Below are 18714 nucleotides of genomic sequence, written 5' to 3' on the forward strand. Positions count from 1 at the left end.
CTAAAGCGGTCAAACCTGCCTATATATATCTATAAAGTGTGCATTATGAATATTGTACAAGATAATGTTGAAAAAAGAAAATGAACTGCTGGTCGACTCTGATACCGAAAACTATGCGAAAAAAAAAAGTTAAATTCTGATAGGATGCATCTTCTGAGACAGATGTGATAATGTTACCTCACATGTTTTGTGAACGGTTTTGCTTTGTTAGATCTCCTCTGTTTAAGTGATATATATTGCCAAAAAAGAACTAAGTTTTACTCTGCGGTACTTCTTGTTAATGAAAACCTCATGGCTCTGTTACTAAATAATGTGCCTATTCACAGGAGTGGAATCAGAGATTGGCCATACTTGCAAATGAGCAAGCCGTATTGTGTCACACAGACTCTTCCCTTCAGCACACCTCATCTTTCAGTCACGTTGGCTGGAACACACATCTTTTTGTTCATGGCGTCAGCTCCTTCCACGACATCATTGATGCCTGGTTTGAGGAGGGGGTTGATTTTCTCTACTTGAATGGTCGGTGTAGAGAGAATGCAACTTGTCAGCACTATACACAGGTACAGATGCTCTACGGAGTCCTGTAATTAAGCAGCACATTGGTTTTATCTGTAGTAATACCAGCGTTGTGTATGTCAACCTTCTGTTGTTGTGCAGCTGGTTTGGGCTACTTCAAGTCAAGTGGGCTGTGCCAGCCAGCTGTGTCTGAGGGATGGAAACCTCTGGGAAATATTTGTCTGCGCATATTACCCCGGGTAAAGATTACAAACTTTTCCCCCATAATAAGATTTTATTGTTTTTAAAAAAAAAAAAAACAATGTAAAGGAGCAGCTTGGATCGAAATAAGAACAGATGGTTTCACTAGCTACTACTCTAGATATCTTTTTAGTTTCCTTTGTCATTCAATATATTTGTGTTGCTTCAGGGGTAACTGGGAGGTAAATGGTCGACTGGTGATCCCCTACCAGTCGGGGCTGTACTGCTCTCTCTGCACCTCTTTGATGTCTGGCTGTTTCCGACTGTGGGATCATGTAGGTGGACTGTGTGGTAAGAAAATATCATTCTAAACAGATTTTCAATGCTGAGATTCTGTAGCTTAATGTAGTTAAAGTGACCAAATGTGCAATTTGCAAACTACGTGCATTTTTTAACAGAGATTCCCAAGAACCCGTGCCGTATAAGCTGTGGTCAACATGGCCGACTTAATATTTCATCCTGCAAATGCAAGTGTGACCTGGGCTTCACTGGACGATTCTGTCAAGGTACCACTAATAAAATCGAATCTATTTTGTGTATCTTAGCACACAAAGAGAAAAGGGAGAACAAGGATTTTATTGTGCGTGTGTCCGTTTGTCAGTTCGATGCAGTATGCAGTGTGTCCACGGTCGTTTCAAAGAAGAAGAATGCTCCTGCTTGTGTGATGTTGGCTATGGTGGTGCTGAGTGTGCAGGTGAGTGCAGTGGGCTTTAATCTAGGCCTTTTTGTGTGTTCATACTTTTGTGTCTCTTTGATGTAATTTCAAGTTATATTTGAGTTTTGTTTGTTTAATTTGAGTTGCTTTGTGTGTCTCGTGTCATGTAGTATTTGGTTCATTTTGTGTTTTAATTTTGCTGTAGATCTCTTTGTGGCTTATTTTGTGTTACATTTGGAGTGTTTTGCAATACCTAGTTGCTTAATTGTCTCTTTTACTTCTCTAGATTGTATATCTCTTTTGCATCTCATTTAGCATGATTGTTTCTGTGGGATAAACTGTCTACTTTATTGCTGGAATAAAACAATGGGCCATTGGGCCCATGCCTAATAGGTCTGTTGACTAGTAGAAGCAATGCAGTTTTGGACTCCCAATTAATTTACATTATTTTGTTTCTAGCCATTCAGCTTTTGGGTCAACAAGCAAAAAATTAGTTCATTATGTTAAAATGATAGAATGATAATAGGAATTCTGCAAAGTTCATCCTCAAGTTTGGTACTTTAGAAGATGAGAATATACAGTGTTTTAGACTTTAAACCTGAGACAAGATGGATGCTAAATGCCATAAATTGTTGTGTTCTGTATATCCTGGCTGCTTGTATTTCAACAGAGAGGGTGCCGTTCCCCTTTCACAAATGTGATGTGACGATAGATGGTACTTGCTTTACGGTGTCCTCAGAAGCCGAAACCTACTATGGAGCAAAAAGTCACTGTCAGGTGAGAAGCAGGTGTGTGTTACCCACTGTGACAGCGGGACACCTTCTACAACCAAATACAGGGCATTGTAAAACATCACCATGCAAATGCTTTTTTTCTGCTCTTAGTTTGCACTTTTCTCTGTTTGAACACATAGGACCTTGGGGGAAATCTCGCTCACATCCACAGCCAGAAGGTTCAGGACATCCTGGCATTTTATTTGAGCGAGATCAAGGCGAGCAATGAAGTCACACACACTGACTCTGAAACAAAGAATTTCTGGATAGGTACAACCTTTTATCTTGGTCATCAAGAAAAATGTTGAAAATAACACCGGGCAGCACTTAATGATAAGGTTATATGTTTGGTGGTTGCTTTTTTGTTTTAAACTGATGTATTGTTTTACTCACTTACTTAGGAGATGGTACAGACATGAAACAGCAATGTTTTGGCTCCACAGGTCTCACTTACAAACCTCCAACAGACTCCTTTCGTTGGGACACAGGAGAGACCCTTCGATTCAGCAGCTTTGCCTTTGGCCAACCTGACAACCAAAGGTATGAGGCATTTTTACATCATAAACAAAGACAGCAAAGGACATTCGGAACTAAATGAAAAAAAGAAACACATTACTTAAAAGGTAGAAAATGCATTTCTATGTCAGTTAATTCTGCTACTTAACTGTAATATGTGAGGTTTTTAAATGAATACACAGACATTTATTAATTATTGTATTTAGTAAGTATAGTTTTTAAATATATGTTGCCTGACATGCAGCGCTCACTGTGACCACTAGGTGTCTCTCATTTTCCTGTCTCTGTTTGACTCTTCTATCTCATAATCTCTTTTTTTCCCCATCACTTTTGGTCCTGCAGTCAATCTATCTGAGGCTGCCAATTAACTAAATGAATATATCTTGTCTATATACTGCAACTGCTTTCATACTAAAAGCTATTTAAAAAAAAATGAGCGGACTGTTTATTAATTCAAATTGACAAGGTGGTATCTACCTGTAAGTTCTCCCTGCAGTTCAGTTCGGCGTGCACTGTAACTCGCAGCCCCTCTTTCTCTGTCCAGATTTGGGAACTGCGTCGAACTGCAGGCACAAAGTGCTTTCAGCTGGAATGACCAGCGCTGCAAAATGCAGAACCGATACATCTGCCAGCATGGTAAGACTCCTTCAGGAAGAGAGTGGATGGAAGTGTGAATGAGGGTGGATCTCTCTTTTATAGAACTACCTACCAGTATTGTGTAGTGGATCCTTATCTCTTGGAGACAATAAAGACAACTAGCGACTGTCACTTTGCAAATAACAAAGATTGCCTTTAAAAAGAAATAAAGGGGCATGCAAAAGTTCGCCCACCCCTGCCCAAGATTGAGTCGTTACTGGAAATTGCTAAGCGAGTAAAAGATCACCTGTTTTGTATTATTACTATTAGAATGGAAAAAACTTTGAAGAAAACAATAATCGGGCTCTCTCACCCTTTGGCAAGCATCACAGCTTGTAAACACCAATTGTAGCTGCAAAGACTTTCTTTGTTTACTGGATTTTCCCTCTTTCTTCTGGTTCTGTGAGTTTCTTGGTCATCTTCCAAGCTCTGCTGTTTTAAGGTCTATTCACAGTTATCTGATGTTGTGTAGTTCAGGGTACTGTGAGAACAGTGGTAAAACCCTCAGCTCACACATCTACCATAATGATTTTGAAGTCTATTTGGAATATTCATCCTGATGTAGTCGTCATCCCTTCTTCATCTTTAACATTTTTACGACAATTTGATGTATGCTTCCAGAATTTGCTGATATTTAACTGACACCTACACCAGTGAAATGTCTCCCGTGTCACAGGATGTCACACAAGCAATATCAATCCATCCCTGTGCTTTTCCTCAACCTCAGGAGCACATCCAGAGATGTCTACAAAGGACATATTTCCCCAAAATAGGGATTCTGTTGCCTGTCCACCACCAGTTGCTTTAAAGCAGAAAACCAACAGACTCTGGGCTTCATAGATGAAACAGATCTATCTCTCTAAAAGCCTCATGGCTGTAGTACTGTAGTAATATGGTTCAGTACCAACTTCATTTATGTGACCGATACTTAATGGACATTTTATAACATTAGTAGAGATAACAGTAAGGAGATTACTTTGATGTTTCATTTCATAGATGTCCTTAAACTCCTTGTGTTTTGAAACGTGATAAAATATAAGGAGTAATATGATTAAATATCATTTTTGTCCATGTTTTCTTTTTCACCCTTTGCTTAGCAGGATGGGGGTCTTTTTTTCTTCCGTTATCAAACAGACCACTCTTTATAATGACTGTTGTCATTCCCTTTAGCCGCCGTGCTTCACTATGTGCAGGCGATCACTATTGTCTATTTCATAGCCTGTCCCTAGTAATCACTGCAGAGTGAAGTGTAAAATGTTAATCCACTCTGGCCAGTAATTACGTGAAACCTCCCCTAAAAATCTCAATGTGATCGCGCCTACACATTTAAACATGCCTCTTAGTATAAATCAATGACTCTCAGTGCTCACCATCAATAATCTCCAGATCAATAAACATTGGCTCCACAGAGGCCTGCGATGTTTAGACACACATACCATGTACACTGATTGTGATGTTTAGTTTTGCCCACTTAGGTTTGTCTTTGAAAGGGTCCACTGTGTCTTCTGGTATTCACCACACATCACTGAATCTGGTCTGAAGGTGGTCAGTGCTGCTGAGAGTGTTTTTTTCTGTTTACAGTGATAAAATGGCTTTTTGAAGTCTTCACAACATCTCCAAATGTGTAGGACAGGGTTGGTCAATCATGAGCGGGCCTGAGAGTTGTTATCTGTTAGTGGTAGTTGCTGCTTTAGCAATGTAGAGGTCATTAACTAGTGTACAACCTATGTGTGTAGTCTCTCTCAAACAATCATTTCTGCAGCCATTTTCTTTTGATAAAAGCAAATTTTGACTGAGGCAACAAAGAGTATAGATGCATAAGCCAAAGCCCTTTAGAATAACTCTCAGCTGTCAGAGCTCTGCTTTGTTAATTGGTACTGAAATGATAGGTGGATATCACACAGCCAGAGGCAGACACTAAGCTACGTTCCTCCAAAGGACTGTCTATGCATGGGGTGCACATTTCAATGTGCATGAAAAGGAATCCACGTTTTATGTCTCATTAACAGTCTTTTCACTGTCATCTTTGAGTAGAACGGCAGGATGACTGAGAATTTCTAACACAGACAGATACAATTCCAGCACTCTTTTGCTTAGCATGCTGCATTCCTGCATATTTGCACGGTTCTATAATGTGTATGTATGTCAATATTTTGCAGATGCTGAGCACATTGCACTGTGGAAGGATGGCAGGTGACCTGGAATTCTCAATTGGCTGACATGGATGTGCAGTTCCTCCCATTAACACATCAGATGTGGCAGTGACCACTATTGTTGGTGTGTGCTTTTCCATTGTATATGGACCGATGTGGTTTAGACATAATGTATATATTGTACAAGTTTTCATGTTTAATCATTAAATAATTGTTTTCTACCTTAGACGTTTGCTGTTTATTCTTTGCTTGGATTGGACTTTTTCTAGCATCTTCTCCATTCTCATGCACCCAGAAAATCCATTTGTCTGTAATCATTCAGGGATATCTTTGTTCTGTTCATTTTTCTTGCAGGAAGTGGAAAAGAAGAACAAGAAAGTCTCCCTGCAATTAAATTGGCGGGCTGCCTATAAAATGAACAGATTGTCTGTGAGCAGTGAAAGAACAAATTGCACATCAGAAAAACAACACTGAAGTAAAAAAACGAAATAATTAAAGCTTGAATTTCCTGCACATTAAAAGCAAAGACATCATGATGGAGGGAGCTCGTCTTCATTTAATCAGAGTTCATCAGAACTGATACGGTACCAATCTGTTTAGGCTTATTCTTCTGTATCACAGTAAGCAGTATGGAGCAGTATGGAGTATGGATGTTTTTATTTTTTTGTCCACCACTTGGATCGAGGCTAAAATATCTCAATAACCATCACAGTGTGTGCGCCGTTATTTTACAAATGTTATACTCTATGATTCAATATTGGTTAAATGATAACAATACTTTCACGCATCCAACTTTACAAGTTTTGTAGCTAGAAAATCTGCATAAATATACCGAGAAGGTCACGATATTAACTTGCATATAATTCATTGTGCACACAGTGCTGGTAGATCACTATGTAATGCTGACATTCTTACCTTATTATTTGAAGATTATCTGATTTAGTGTAATGTTTGACTTCTGGTGCAACTGTAAGGTTACCATTTTTTGTTGTCAGCTTTACATCTATACTATATATATGTATAGTGGATAGATTGACACAAAATTTTGTCTGAATCTTCTGGCACCATCCTCTGGTCCACACTTGAATATTGAATTCCATACCTCGACTACTGCTGTATGAATTTTAGTCCAGGCATTCGATTTCCACTCTGGATTAATTCAAACAACTTTAGTGGCCCCTTTATTACTCATTCATCACCACTTTGTAGACCCTTTGGTTTATGATCAAATACCTGCAGAAGAAATTATATCTACAATAGTCTCAGCTGTACTCCATCTGTCAGACATTGCAGCCTTTAACCTATATCTTTGGTGCTATTTTACTTTCAGAAACCACAGAAGTAGAATGATCCTCATTCCTTATAATAACAGTCTGGCCCTTGGACAATATTCACTTGGCCTTAATATAATCTTCGAAGTGAGAAAACCACAGAGAAAATAAGGAAGGGGATGTATTTCTAGAGAATAGAGAGGACAAGAGCACTTAGAACAGGAAATGGTATTCAGTGGCAAGAACATTTGAATTCCTTCTTGACATAATGAGTTTGTGTGTCACCTGTTTGAGTAACATATAACTGTCAGGATCTGGGTGTTTTTTGTGGTGTTTTTGTTAGGGCTGGGCAACGATTAAAATTTTTAATCTAATTTATCACATGATTTCCCTGATTAATCACGATTAATCAAATTTGTACGTAAAATCCCAAAATTAATTCAACAGTAGTGCCTTAAGCATTTAGTTTTATTTTAAATGTACTGCAATATGAATGAAAGTGCCATAACATTTGTTGTGCAAACACACTTTTAACATCAGCATTTTTATGTAGTTTTTATGTAGAAGCCTCGCTCCACTGTCTGTTTCCTTGAATGACTTGAATGGCTTGTTACGTCCACTTAGTGACCCAGTCAGCAGACAATAACACGACAACCAATGAAATCAAACAAGTCTTAGTGAAAGTGAACAACGCAGTTTATTAAAACAAAAAGACACACTGAAGTGGGGGAGGATGGGATAAAGAGATTGTGCCAAAACAAATGAAATTAATATAACAAAAGGAGGCCTACCTAAACTACCTCTGAAGAAAATGAAGTGCAAACAAAATGGCTAACTGGCTTCTCTAGCAAAAGAACATTTCAAAACATTACAGGGGTGGCACAACCAATAAACCTAGTGAGATAACAATTTTCACCTACGTGCATGAACAAATGTAAAGGGTACCCAACTTACCTAGACCCAAAACCTCCCACCACACACAGTCCAAATTAAGAGTCAGAGACACTACTTAGCCAGACGAGGACAGCAACAAGCACAAGCAAAAACCAAAAAGGGCCAAAGGTCTGGGATGTCCTCCATTTTAAGGTCTCTCCCTTGTCACCATAGGCCAGCTGGGGAGGTAGAGAGCCAATGAGCAGCCGAGCCTGCTTGCACAGGTGAACAGCATTTCTGCTGTAAGCACCTAAAAGACACAGGGGAGGGGGGGAGAGACACAGACAGAACGCACACACTCACACATACATGCCTGGCATGTAACACCCCTACCCATATAAGTCCAAACATGTAAGGTTTGGAACTACATCACTCAATGCTACTAAAAAGCACGCGATAAAGCATCGGCTAGAACATTCTCAGAACCCTTTTTATGATAAATTTCAAGCTTGTAGCTCTGAACGATCAGGGACCAACGCATGAGACGTTGGTTTTGATTTTGCATCCTGGAGAGAAACACAAGAGGATTATGGTCTGTAAACACCTGAATAGGCTTCACACTGGATCCGAGATAAACCTCAAAATGTTGCAGGGCGAATAGCAGTGCAAGAGTTTCCTTTTCTATGGTTGAATACTTAAGTTGGTGTTTATTGAACTTTCGTGAGAAGTAACTCACAGGATGAACGATGCCCTGGTGGTCCTCTTGTAGAAGAACAGCACCAGCACCAACTCCACTGGCATCAACTTCAAGCTTGAAAGGCAGTGAGAAATCTGGTGCGGACAAAACAGGAGTGCAACACAGTAGACTTTTGAGACTCAATAGACTGTTGACACTCACTGGACCAACTAAATGGTTTTGAGGGACTGGTTAAGGCAGTCAGCGGAGCAGCTACAGAGGAGAAGTTTTTACAGAAACGTCGATAGTAGCCGGCCATCCCAAGGAAACGGCGCAACTCTCTCCTGGTGGTAGGTACGGGAAACGCAGCAATGGCTGAGATCTTTGCATCCACGGGACGGACCTGTCCTCGACCAACCTGCTGACCAAGATAAAGCACAGTGCCTTTTCCAAATTCACATTTGGCGAGGTTGAGGGTAAGAGAGGCACTGGACAGACGGGTGAAAACTTCTCTCAATGTAGTCATGTGACTAAGCCAGTCATCTGAATACACAACAATGTCATCCAAGTATGCCCTGCAGTTCGAAACACCTCCCAGTACCTTACTCACTAGCCGCTGAAAAGTAGCGGGTGCATTGCACAGACCAAAGGGCATCACAGTGTACTGGAGGAAGCTGTCAGGGGTTACAAAAGCTGAAATTTCAGAAGCACGTGCAGTTAAAGGAACCTGCCAGTATCCCTTTAACATGTCAAGTTTACTGACAAAGTTTGCTGGACCGATTTCATCAATGCAGTCATCAATAAGAGGTAATGGATGTGCATCCGGAACTGTTACAGCATTTACCTTGCGGAAGTCCGTACAGAATCTCTGACTTCCATCAGACTTTGCATCAAGAAGACAAGGGGAACTCCATGGACTAGAACTTGATACTGCAAATCCATTTTGTAGGAGATAGTTGACCTCTTTCTTCATGATTTCCCTCTTAGTGGGATTAACTCGGTATGCATGCTGTTTAATCGGTGCTGGGTTTGTCAGAACTATATCATGAGCGATGACGGAAGTTTGTGAGGGAATGTCATTAAACAGATTTGGGAAATCACAGAGAAGTTTCTCAACATCACAATGCTGGTCGTCAGAGAGATGAGACAAGTAGTGGGACAAATCAGACAATACCTCAGTATTAGTGAGCCTCGCCCCCTGTGGTGTAGCACTATGCATCACCAACTCATCATCATCGTCATCCTCATGAGAGCTCACCCTCGAGACGGAAGCCATAGGTGAGACGGCAGTCTGCACATCTTGAGCTGTGGATGATCCATTCTGATTCTCTCTGGAGCAGTACTGTTTCATCATGTTGACATGACACATTCTGGATCGCCGCCTGCGGTCAGGTGTTTTGATGACATAGTTCGTGTCACTGAGTTTTTTCTCTACAACATAAGGACCAGAAAATTTAGTTGAGAGGGTAGAACCAGAAACAGGCAAGAGAATCAGAACTTTGTCACCTGGTTGAAATGAGTGTGCAGTCGCTCTCTGATCATAATGTTTCTTCATCTTGACTTGAGCAGAGGTCAGGGCTTCTCTAGCCAAAGAGCAGGCTAGCTGGAGGCGATCCTTGAGCTTGGTAACATATTCTGTAATATGTGTGACTCCTTTTTCTGGTGTAACCAGATGCTCCTTAAGGACCTTTAAAGGACCCCGGACCTCATGTCCAAACACTAGCTCAGCGGGACTGAAACCTAGTGACTCCTGTACAGCCTCACGGGCGGCAAACAAAACAAATGGGACGCCATCATCCCAATCCTTCTCAGACTCATGACAGTGCTTGCGCAACATGGATTTCATGGTCTGGTGAAATCTTTCAAGTGCTCCTTGACTTTCAGGATGGTATGGAGTAGACGTTACATGGTTAATTCCTAAAGTTTTCAGTGCCTGGGCAAACACCTTGGATTTGAAATTGGTGCCCTGATCTGATTGGACTACCCTTGGCAGACCAAACACTGTGAAAAACTTTACCAAAGCCTTCGTGACAACTGGAGCCGTTATTTTCCGGAGTGGGATGGCTTCTGGGAACCTGGTGGAAGCACACATTACGGTTAGAAGGAACTGATTTCCAGACTTAGTCTTTGGTAATGGTCCTACACAATCAACAATGACTTTCTCAAATGGCTGTCCCATTACAGGAATGGGACAAAGAGGTGCAGGAGGAATAACTTGGTTTGGTTTCCCCGTGACTTGGCACACATGACAAGTACGACAATGATGAACAACATCAGATTTGAGTCCTGGCCAAAAGAAATGTTTAAGGACTCTGTTGTAGGTTTTGGTCACCCCCATGTGTCCTGACCACGGATGGTCATGAGCTAAGGACAGCACCTGCAAACGATAGGCTATTGGCACAACGACCTGGTATGTAGCACTCCAGTTTGCATCTTCCTCTGAAGCATCACCAACCCAGCGACGCATCAACAGGCCATCATTATACACATAGGCCACTTTCTTCATCTTGGCCTCCTCATGGCTGAGAACAGAAGAACAACATGTTGAAAGTGTGCTATCACCTTGCTGTGCTGCAATGAATTCCTCTCGGGTGGCTGGTAAGTCCGTAACTTCCAAACTGGAAGAGGATGATGTTGCCTCAGCAGGTTTGACCTTTACCTTATTTTCGGACTCAGGTATCACAGCATCAGGATCCTGCTCAACAACCATAAAAGAGTCAGACAAGTCAACATCATATTTTTTTGACTGGGCTCTGGTAACCACACAAGCAGGAAAAATATCAGATTTCTGGGTTGTGTTGTCAGACTCGAGGTTCAGATCTGGTCTGTCTAGTACCTCGGGGGCCGGCACAACCTTGTCTCCAGCTATGTCATTGCCAAGAATGAAATCAACACCTTTAATGGGTAAGGCAGGAAGAACAGCCACTTTAAATAATCCACTGACCAGGGGAGACTGAAGATGAACTTTGTGGAGGGGAGCAAGTACGAAACCCATCTCAACACCTCGAACAACTGCACTTGAGTGACACGACGATTCAGATGTTAAAGGTAAGATGCCCTCGAGAATTATGGACTGGGCGCCTCCTGAATCTCTAAGAACGGTTACCGAGTGTTGATCTGTTGGATCCCCAGTTAGTGAAACGAAGCCTTCTGAAATAAAGGGCCGAAAACAGGGATCAGGTTCTTCATCTTCAGCATCGTCTTGTGACACTTCAGTGCCTGGAAGGGAAACGGTCTTAATCAGACCTATGCCTTTTGGTTGGGAGGAGCTAGAGGGAAACTGTTGTTTCCGCTTTAGAGAAAGACAATCAGCAATAACATGACCCTTCCTATGACAGTAGAAGCATTCACGAGTATCACGTGGGGGGGACTGTGGTGCCTTAGCCTTTTCAAAAGGTGTGTAGCCAGAATCAGGTCTCATGGGACGAGACATTGAGGCTCTATCAGGACGGTAAGATGACATAAACACGTTTTTATGTGTTAGGACAAACTCATCGGCAAAAACGGCTGCTTTGGACAGAGTAGTCACTTTTTGTTCATTTAAGAAAACCACCATCTTTTCAGTCAAAGCATTCTTAAAGTCTTCTAACAACATCAGCTCGCGAAGGGATTCAAAACTGTTGTTGACATCATTAGCACTGCACCATTTGTCAAAAAGAATCCACTTTTCTCGTGCAAATTCCACAAAGGTTTGACCACTTGACTTTTTATGATTTCTAAATTTTTGCCTGTAAGCCTCTGGCACCAGCTCATAGGCACGCAAAATTGACTCCTTCACCACATCATATTTCAAGCTGTTTTCTAAAGAAAGAGAAGACACAACCTCCTGTGCTTTACCGACCAACTTGCATTGAAGGAGGATAGGCCACATGTCCTTCGGCCATTCTAGTGCAGTTGCAATTCTTTCAAATGCGCAGAAATACGAATCAACCTCCGTCTCTCGAAACGTTGGCACCAGGGCAATATTTTTACTGACATCAAAAGGTTTGTGGAAAACTGTTTGTGAAGGTGCCAGATTCTCAGATGTACGTGCCATCCTCTGCGCAGAGGAGATTCTCATGGCCTCTACATCAAGCTGTCGCAACTTGACTTCCTTCTCAGCCTCTATCTCTAACCTGCGAACTTGTAATTTAAGGTCATAATCGGCTCTACGCCTGCTCTCCTTTTCCTGTGCCTCTAGCTGAAGGCGTGCTAAACGAACTTTCAACTTGGCATCACCACTAAGCCCATGACTCTCTGGGGAGAAAGGCTCATAACGAGGCAATGTTGCAGGAGGAGCCTCATGAACGGCCTTAGCCCCCAGGGGTGTGGCCTGTGCTACCTGCGGTTCAATTTCATGATCTAAAACAGGAGAAACACTTGGTCCTGCTGCAGAAACCCTCTCTGGAGGAACCTCAGCCCCCGACTGAACAGAGTCAACAGGATCTGTAAGGATCTGTAACTCAATTAGCTTTTCTAGGACCTTATTTCTGATATCCTTTTTAACAGCATACTTCTGTACAGTAATGTCAAAGTGTGCTGCAACACACAACCAATCCTCTTTTCGACATGAGTCAAGTTTCTCAAAACTGGGATCATCAATAAAGTTCTGCAAATTAAAGCTCATGCTTACTCTTGATGTCACAACCACATAAACTCATCAATTTTGATTGTCATAGCTCAGGGAAAAAGTATCCCGGACGAGCCCCCACTTGTTACGTCCACTTGGTGACCCAGTCAGCAGACAATAACACGACAACCAATGAAATCAAACAAGTCTTAGTGAAAGTGAACAACGTGGTTTATTAAAACAAAAAGACACACTGAAGTGGGGGAGGATGGGATAAAGAGATTGTGCCAAAACAAATGAAATTAATATAACAAAAGGAGGCCTACCTAAACTACCTCTGAAGAAAATGAAGTGCAAACAAAATGGCTAACTGGCTTCTCTAGCAAAAGAACATTTCAAAACATTACAGGGGTGGCACAACCAATAAACCTAGTGAGATAACAATTTTCACCTACGTGCATGAACAAATGTAAAGGGTACCCCAACTTACCTAGACCCAAAACCTCCCACCACACACAGTCCAAATTAAGAGTCAGAGACACTACTTAGCCAGACGAGGACAGCAACAAGCACAAGCAAAAACCAAAAAGGGCCAAAGGTCTGGGATGTCCTCCATTTTAAGGTCTCTCCCTTGTCACCATAGGCCAGCTGGGGAAGTAGAGAGCCAATGAGCAGCCGAGCCTGCTTGCACAGGTGAACAGCATTTCTGCTGTAAGCACCTAAAAGACACAGGGGAGGGGGGGAGAGACACAGACAGAACGCACACACTCACACATACATGCCTGGCATGTAACAGGCTGGTATCAATTGTGTGTTTTGCCTTTTAGTGATATTTTAGACTGGAACTACTACGGTGATAAGACAGTTCAACTTGGCTGTAAATGCAGGAGTTTTTTTTAAATTTGTTTTGAAACCCACTGTCTGTTACTGTGTTGCCTCTATCAGGATTATAACTTTCATGTGAAAATACACAAAGTACTGAAGTTCATGTCATCGATTACTCCAAAAACAAGCCTACCTATTAATTTCCTATCGTATATTACATGGATACTTAAAGGTGCTCTATGTATTTTTATGTGCTAAAAAAAAAAAAAATCAATGAATTAACTACAGCTATCAACTGGGTATAGATGCCATTTTACTCTTATATCAATTTGTACTATGAGATGGGACATGAGTCATTACTATGTCTGGGCCAGCCAACAGAAGAAGAAGTTCCTGGCAAGCAGACATTAGCTTTACTCTCCCTCCCACAAAGAAATCTTGTACTGAGGCTGAGATACAAACTGAAGAGGGAAAAGGCCCTAACAAGATGGGTGTAAGTTTTTGCGTTTGAGGCAGCTTTAGGCAGTAAAACTGAAATCTTATGTAGAACCTGCAGTTCATCTTCTAGGCTGGTAAGACAAAAGCTTGTATTGTTAACATTGTGGATGGTACCTTTACATGCACTATAACTCAACCTGACCATTTAATTGGATGGATTTCCTTGATCCTTTGGGCAAGCATTAGACGCAAAACGAGGTGTTGATCAAAGTTTATCCAACACTGTGATTCTGTGGACTATGTGAGAAAGAGTTCAAGACATCCTGCTGCTTATAAGTTTCTCCATGGGAATTCACCACACAGATGTTGTTTTGAAATGCTTTAAGCGAAATGAGATGTAGTCTTATTGGGCTGATTTTCAGTCATAGTTTCTGACCTATTTAGCCACCTGACAATGGGAGTCGAGAGACCTGGTCATTCGGGGCTTCAGCCCCGAATCTCTCTCGAATATGCACTCCTACAATGCCGGCCCTAACTCACCTCACGGCCGCTGACTGTCTTCACCGCCGGCAGCCCTAAACGGCTACGAACGGCACCCACCCCCAACCGTGAGTGCAGCTCGGCATTTTAGGCACACGCTTGAGCATCACTCGTTCGACCAAATGGGCGGCATTTACGGTCACCGCCCGGCGAACTGCGTGGATTCGGCGACGTCTTTGTTGGAGGCGATGGAAAATGGTAAGTGTTGTTCTTATCCCCTTGGTGCAACGCTTATAGTTTAACAAATGCATGTTTTATATCGTAACAAATACATGTTCAGTCTTTAACTTGTGTAAAACGTTACACAGGTGTCTCATGTAAGTTGTTCTGAGTGAGCTAGCAAACAACGCTGTTTTGGAAGGCTAGCACTGTGTCTCACCTATGCGGTTACGTGTATGCGTTTCGTATGTTCACACTTTTAATTTTTTTCTCCTCAAGACTCGGTTTGTGCAACCGATGAGTGTTCGGTTGCTGAGGTCAGCGAAGATCCTCCAATCCCGCAGGCTTCAGAACTGACACTGGCATCGCAATCTGCAGCTGAGGCAACAGCTGCTATCTGCATTCCACCGGCACCAACACTGGCGTCGACGCCTGTATCTGAGACAACTCCTGCTGTTTACTTTTGTACTGTCTTTTTTAATAAAGAGCTTGGTTTAACTAAACAATATGGATTGTCAACTGCAATACACATTACACTCCATCGTTGTGTTTACTTTTGACTAACCGCGGCGTGACACTTTGTAGTCACCTGAAACCGATGTCACGTTAGTGGTGAACGGGCCGACTCCGCCCACTTCCAGGTCACGGTTTGTGTGGAAAAGGAAATGTTACTGGTGCCGTGTTGTGTGGTGTAGTGTCGGGCTATATCGAACCGAGTAGAGTAGGGCTAGCTTGGCGGTGGAAAAGGGGCATAAACAGCTACGAACGGCACCCACCACCCCAACCGTGAGTGCAACTCGACGTGAAGCGTCCGGCTCCTTCCCAGAACACCCACCATGTACTCTGAACCTCTATTTCTCTCCTCTCGCTCCCAAACGCCGTAATCACCTGCAATCAGCAACAGCGTGTTCCCAATCAGTGCTGGGGTGAAGCCACTAACCCACCCGCTATCTTTGATCCCTCCCCGCTCCACAACCAAAAAGCACTCAAGCCACCATCGACTGTGGCTCGAGTTACTCACTGGAAGCAGTAGGGCTACTCGTGAACTCCGAGATGTGGCCCCCTGGTGGCCAAAGCTGAACTCTTAATTGTGTAGCAGCTGGTCATGAAGTGTGTTAAATTTTCATTTTAACACCCCCTTTTTTAATTTTTTTTCCCGGGGGAGAAACCCCCGGACCCCCGTTAAACATTATTTTCATGTCTGGGCTACAGCCCCGAATGTTTGCTCAAGCTACAGACGCCCCTGCACCTGACAAAACAAAAAGAACGACAGCAGTTTTATTGGGAGCTCAGCTTTTACTTATGGTTTTTTTTTAACAAAAAAGAAAAAAAAATGAAAAAAAACGAATGCTATCCATTATGGTTTTTTTCTGTTACTGACTTCTTCCTCTGTGGAAAGTGCAGAGCATGTACAGAGCACCTAGGCCCATTTCAGTCTAGTTCAGTGTATGAAAGCAGGAGGGATTCAGCCCCTACACAGATTTGAGGACTTTGATCTTGTACGTTTTCAGTCAGGCTAACAATGTTTACATGCCCTTTAAAAGCCTGGTTGTGGTCAGACTAACATTGAATGACTTGATTTACTTTTTCAAATAAGTAATAACTATATAGCACATAAGTAATGTTTTCTTTGTAGTGTGTATGACTTTGTAAAACATACTAGCAATGAGCTGAATTATGATTTCAAAATAACCAAAATATATCTATAGTTTTATTTATGCAAGTGCAAACATTTAAGAAAATGACCAATAAATTAAACTTGAATAGGAAAAGATCATCCCACCCCGACTGGAAAAACTCTGCCCCCCTTTGGTGACTATTTTCAAGACCGAAGCTACAATATCCAGCTTTGAAGGGTTAGTTCGCCATTTTGCACATTAAGCCCTGTTTTTAGGTAGTCTGGGGTGAATTATAGATGTTCTGATCACAATTTGGACATTTGGTGCTGAACGGAGCATTTAGGTATCCACTGCTGCAGCCCCCCCACCTTTGCATTGAGTCAATGACCACTCAAGCAAACAATCATAAAACGGCATTAAACTTTCGTTTGAAAAGACATGGAACTCACCGTGTGGTCAGTGGTGGACAGCGATAAATTGACCCGAAAATCGCAGCGAAATGTGCCTTCTAACAGTTGTTTTAGCATTTGGTGGACCTATTTTTCCGGACACCGTTGAATAGCAGCAGCAAGACATCCAGTGACATACAGCGCGCGGAGTAATACTAGTCAAACCAATACAAATCAATGAAGACGGACAATAATGGTAATATAACTTCTCTGGAAGCGTATTTCGCGGTGATTTTCGAGCCAACGTATCGCTGTCCACCACAGACCACACGGTGAGTTTCATGTCTCTGCAAACGAAAGTTTAATGCTGTTTTATGATTGTTTGCTTGAGTGGTCATTGACTCAATGCAAAGGTGGGGGGGCTGCAGCAGTGGATACCTAAATGCTCCGTTCAGCACCAAATGTCCAAATTGTGATCAGAACATCTCTAACTCATCCCAGAATACCCCCAAACAGGGCTTAATGTGCAAAATGGCGAACTAACACTTTAAGGGAGGAGGAAGTGTCACATAATGTACTGCACACCAGAAAAGAACCATGTCCACAGATTTGTCCACATGGTTAAATTTGTCCTCGTAGCTGATTTGCTCACAATGCTCCCGGACATAATGACTCAGCAGCTGACAACAAAACTAAATTTGTCAGAGAAGAGGCCACAAACAGAAATCACTGACCCCAGACCTCATAAGGGTTGACTGAAACTAAAAGAAACTAAAGACCAGTCCCACAGCAGTACGCTTACAGAGTAGTGGTAGTTACTCTTGTTATATTTGGCTTTGTTCTAAGACAATATGTATTCATATTCTGTATTTTTCTAAACAATCTATGTTCCTATCTTGTACTTTTCCACTCTGCTCATACTACGCTATGTATGTCCTTTGAATGGTCCAAGACTTTAAGATAGCATAACTGGACTAAATAACTGGGTCAGATGAAGCTTCTTTATCTTGTCAGATAGGTCTGGTTCATTAGATACACGCCTAAAACAACACTCACACACGTTGTTTATCACATCCCAACAACATGACTTTGTTAGCTCGATTCTTTCGTTGGAAGATCAAGAACAAGCCGGACTAATCTCTTTTTTTTTTAAAGTATATTTTTTGTGCTTTTTATGCCTTTAATGATAGGACAGTTGGTAAGAGACAGGAAGCAGGGGGCAGAGAGAAGGGGAAGACATGCAGCACAGGGCCGTCCAGTGTGGGAGTTGAACTGGGGCCCACTGCAGCGAGGACTGTAGCCTCTGTACATGGGGCGGCTGCTTAACCCACTACGCCACCGACCGCCCCAAACTGGAGTATTCTCAAGTTAAATAAAGTATTTAATGGTGGTCATGCTTGAAGTATATCCGCGCTGGGCTCAGTGGAACAGAACTCCCGCAGGATATCTGTCAGACCGAGCCCCATTTTCCGGGTACATTTCGTATTTATATGACTCATTATTTCACATAGGTTAGACTTACACTCGACCGAGTAAGATTGGACATGAGTAGGTTCAACACCGTCACCGTCATGTTCTCTGGATAAGCCAAACAATGTGTGTGTGTGTGTGAATCTTGCACCTGCTTTCTCAGGCTAATTGTTTTGTCTCACTATGCTTGGATCATTTAAGGTCATATATCGTGTTCATAGTGGAAAAGTATAGAGACTATTTAATATGCATTTGTAATGTCTAAGAACAAAGCCAATTTTAACAACGTGGACGGTGGTTGGCCTGTTCACGTCACTAATAACAGGGCCTGGCAGGGCTCCGTCACACCGAGCCCAGCGCTGCCATACTTTACCTGTGACCAAAATAAATACTTTGTCTGTGAACTCAAGATTCCT

General features: G+C 42.2%; 1 protein-coding gene across 1 annotated transcript in view; it reads left to right on the forward strand.

Moving 5' to 3' along the window:
• Positions 1 to 18714, forward strand: part of LOC142377581 (C-type lectin domain family 18 member A-like) — an 89376-nt gene that overhangs the window by 4684 nt on the left and 65978 nt on the right. The window contains exons 3-11 of the mRNA XM_075461836.1: positions 327 to 560; positions 658 to 755; positions 926 to 1047; positions 1155 to 1262; positions 1358 to 1450; positions 2082 to 2188; positions 2325 to 2454; positions 2628 to 2724; positions 3245 to 3336. Coding sequence (XP_075317951.1) covers positions 327 to 560; positions 658 to 755; positions 926 to 1047; positions 1155 to 1262; positions 1358 to 1450; positions 2082 to 2188; positions 2325 to 2454; positions 2628 to 2724; positions 3245 to 3336 — 1081 coding nt within the window. The remainder of the gene's footprint in view (positions 1 to 326; positions 561 to 657; positions 756 to 925; positions 1048 to 1154; positions 1263 to 1357; positions 1451 to 2081; positions 2189 to 2324; positions 2455 to 2627; positions 2725 to 3244; positions 3337 to 18714) is intronic.

This window comes from Odontesthes bonariensis, chromosome 1 (genome assembly GCF_027942865.1).
Source record: "Odontesthes bonariensis isolate fOdoBon6 chromosome 1, fOdoBon6.hap1, whole genome shotgun sequence".
Classification (NCBI taxonomy): Eukaryota; Metazoa; Chordata; class Actinopteri; order Atheriniformes; family Atherinopsidae; genus Odontesthes; species Odontesthes bonariensis.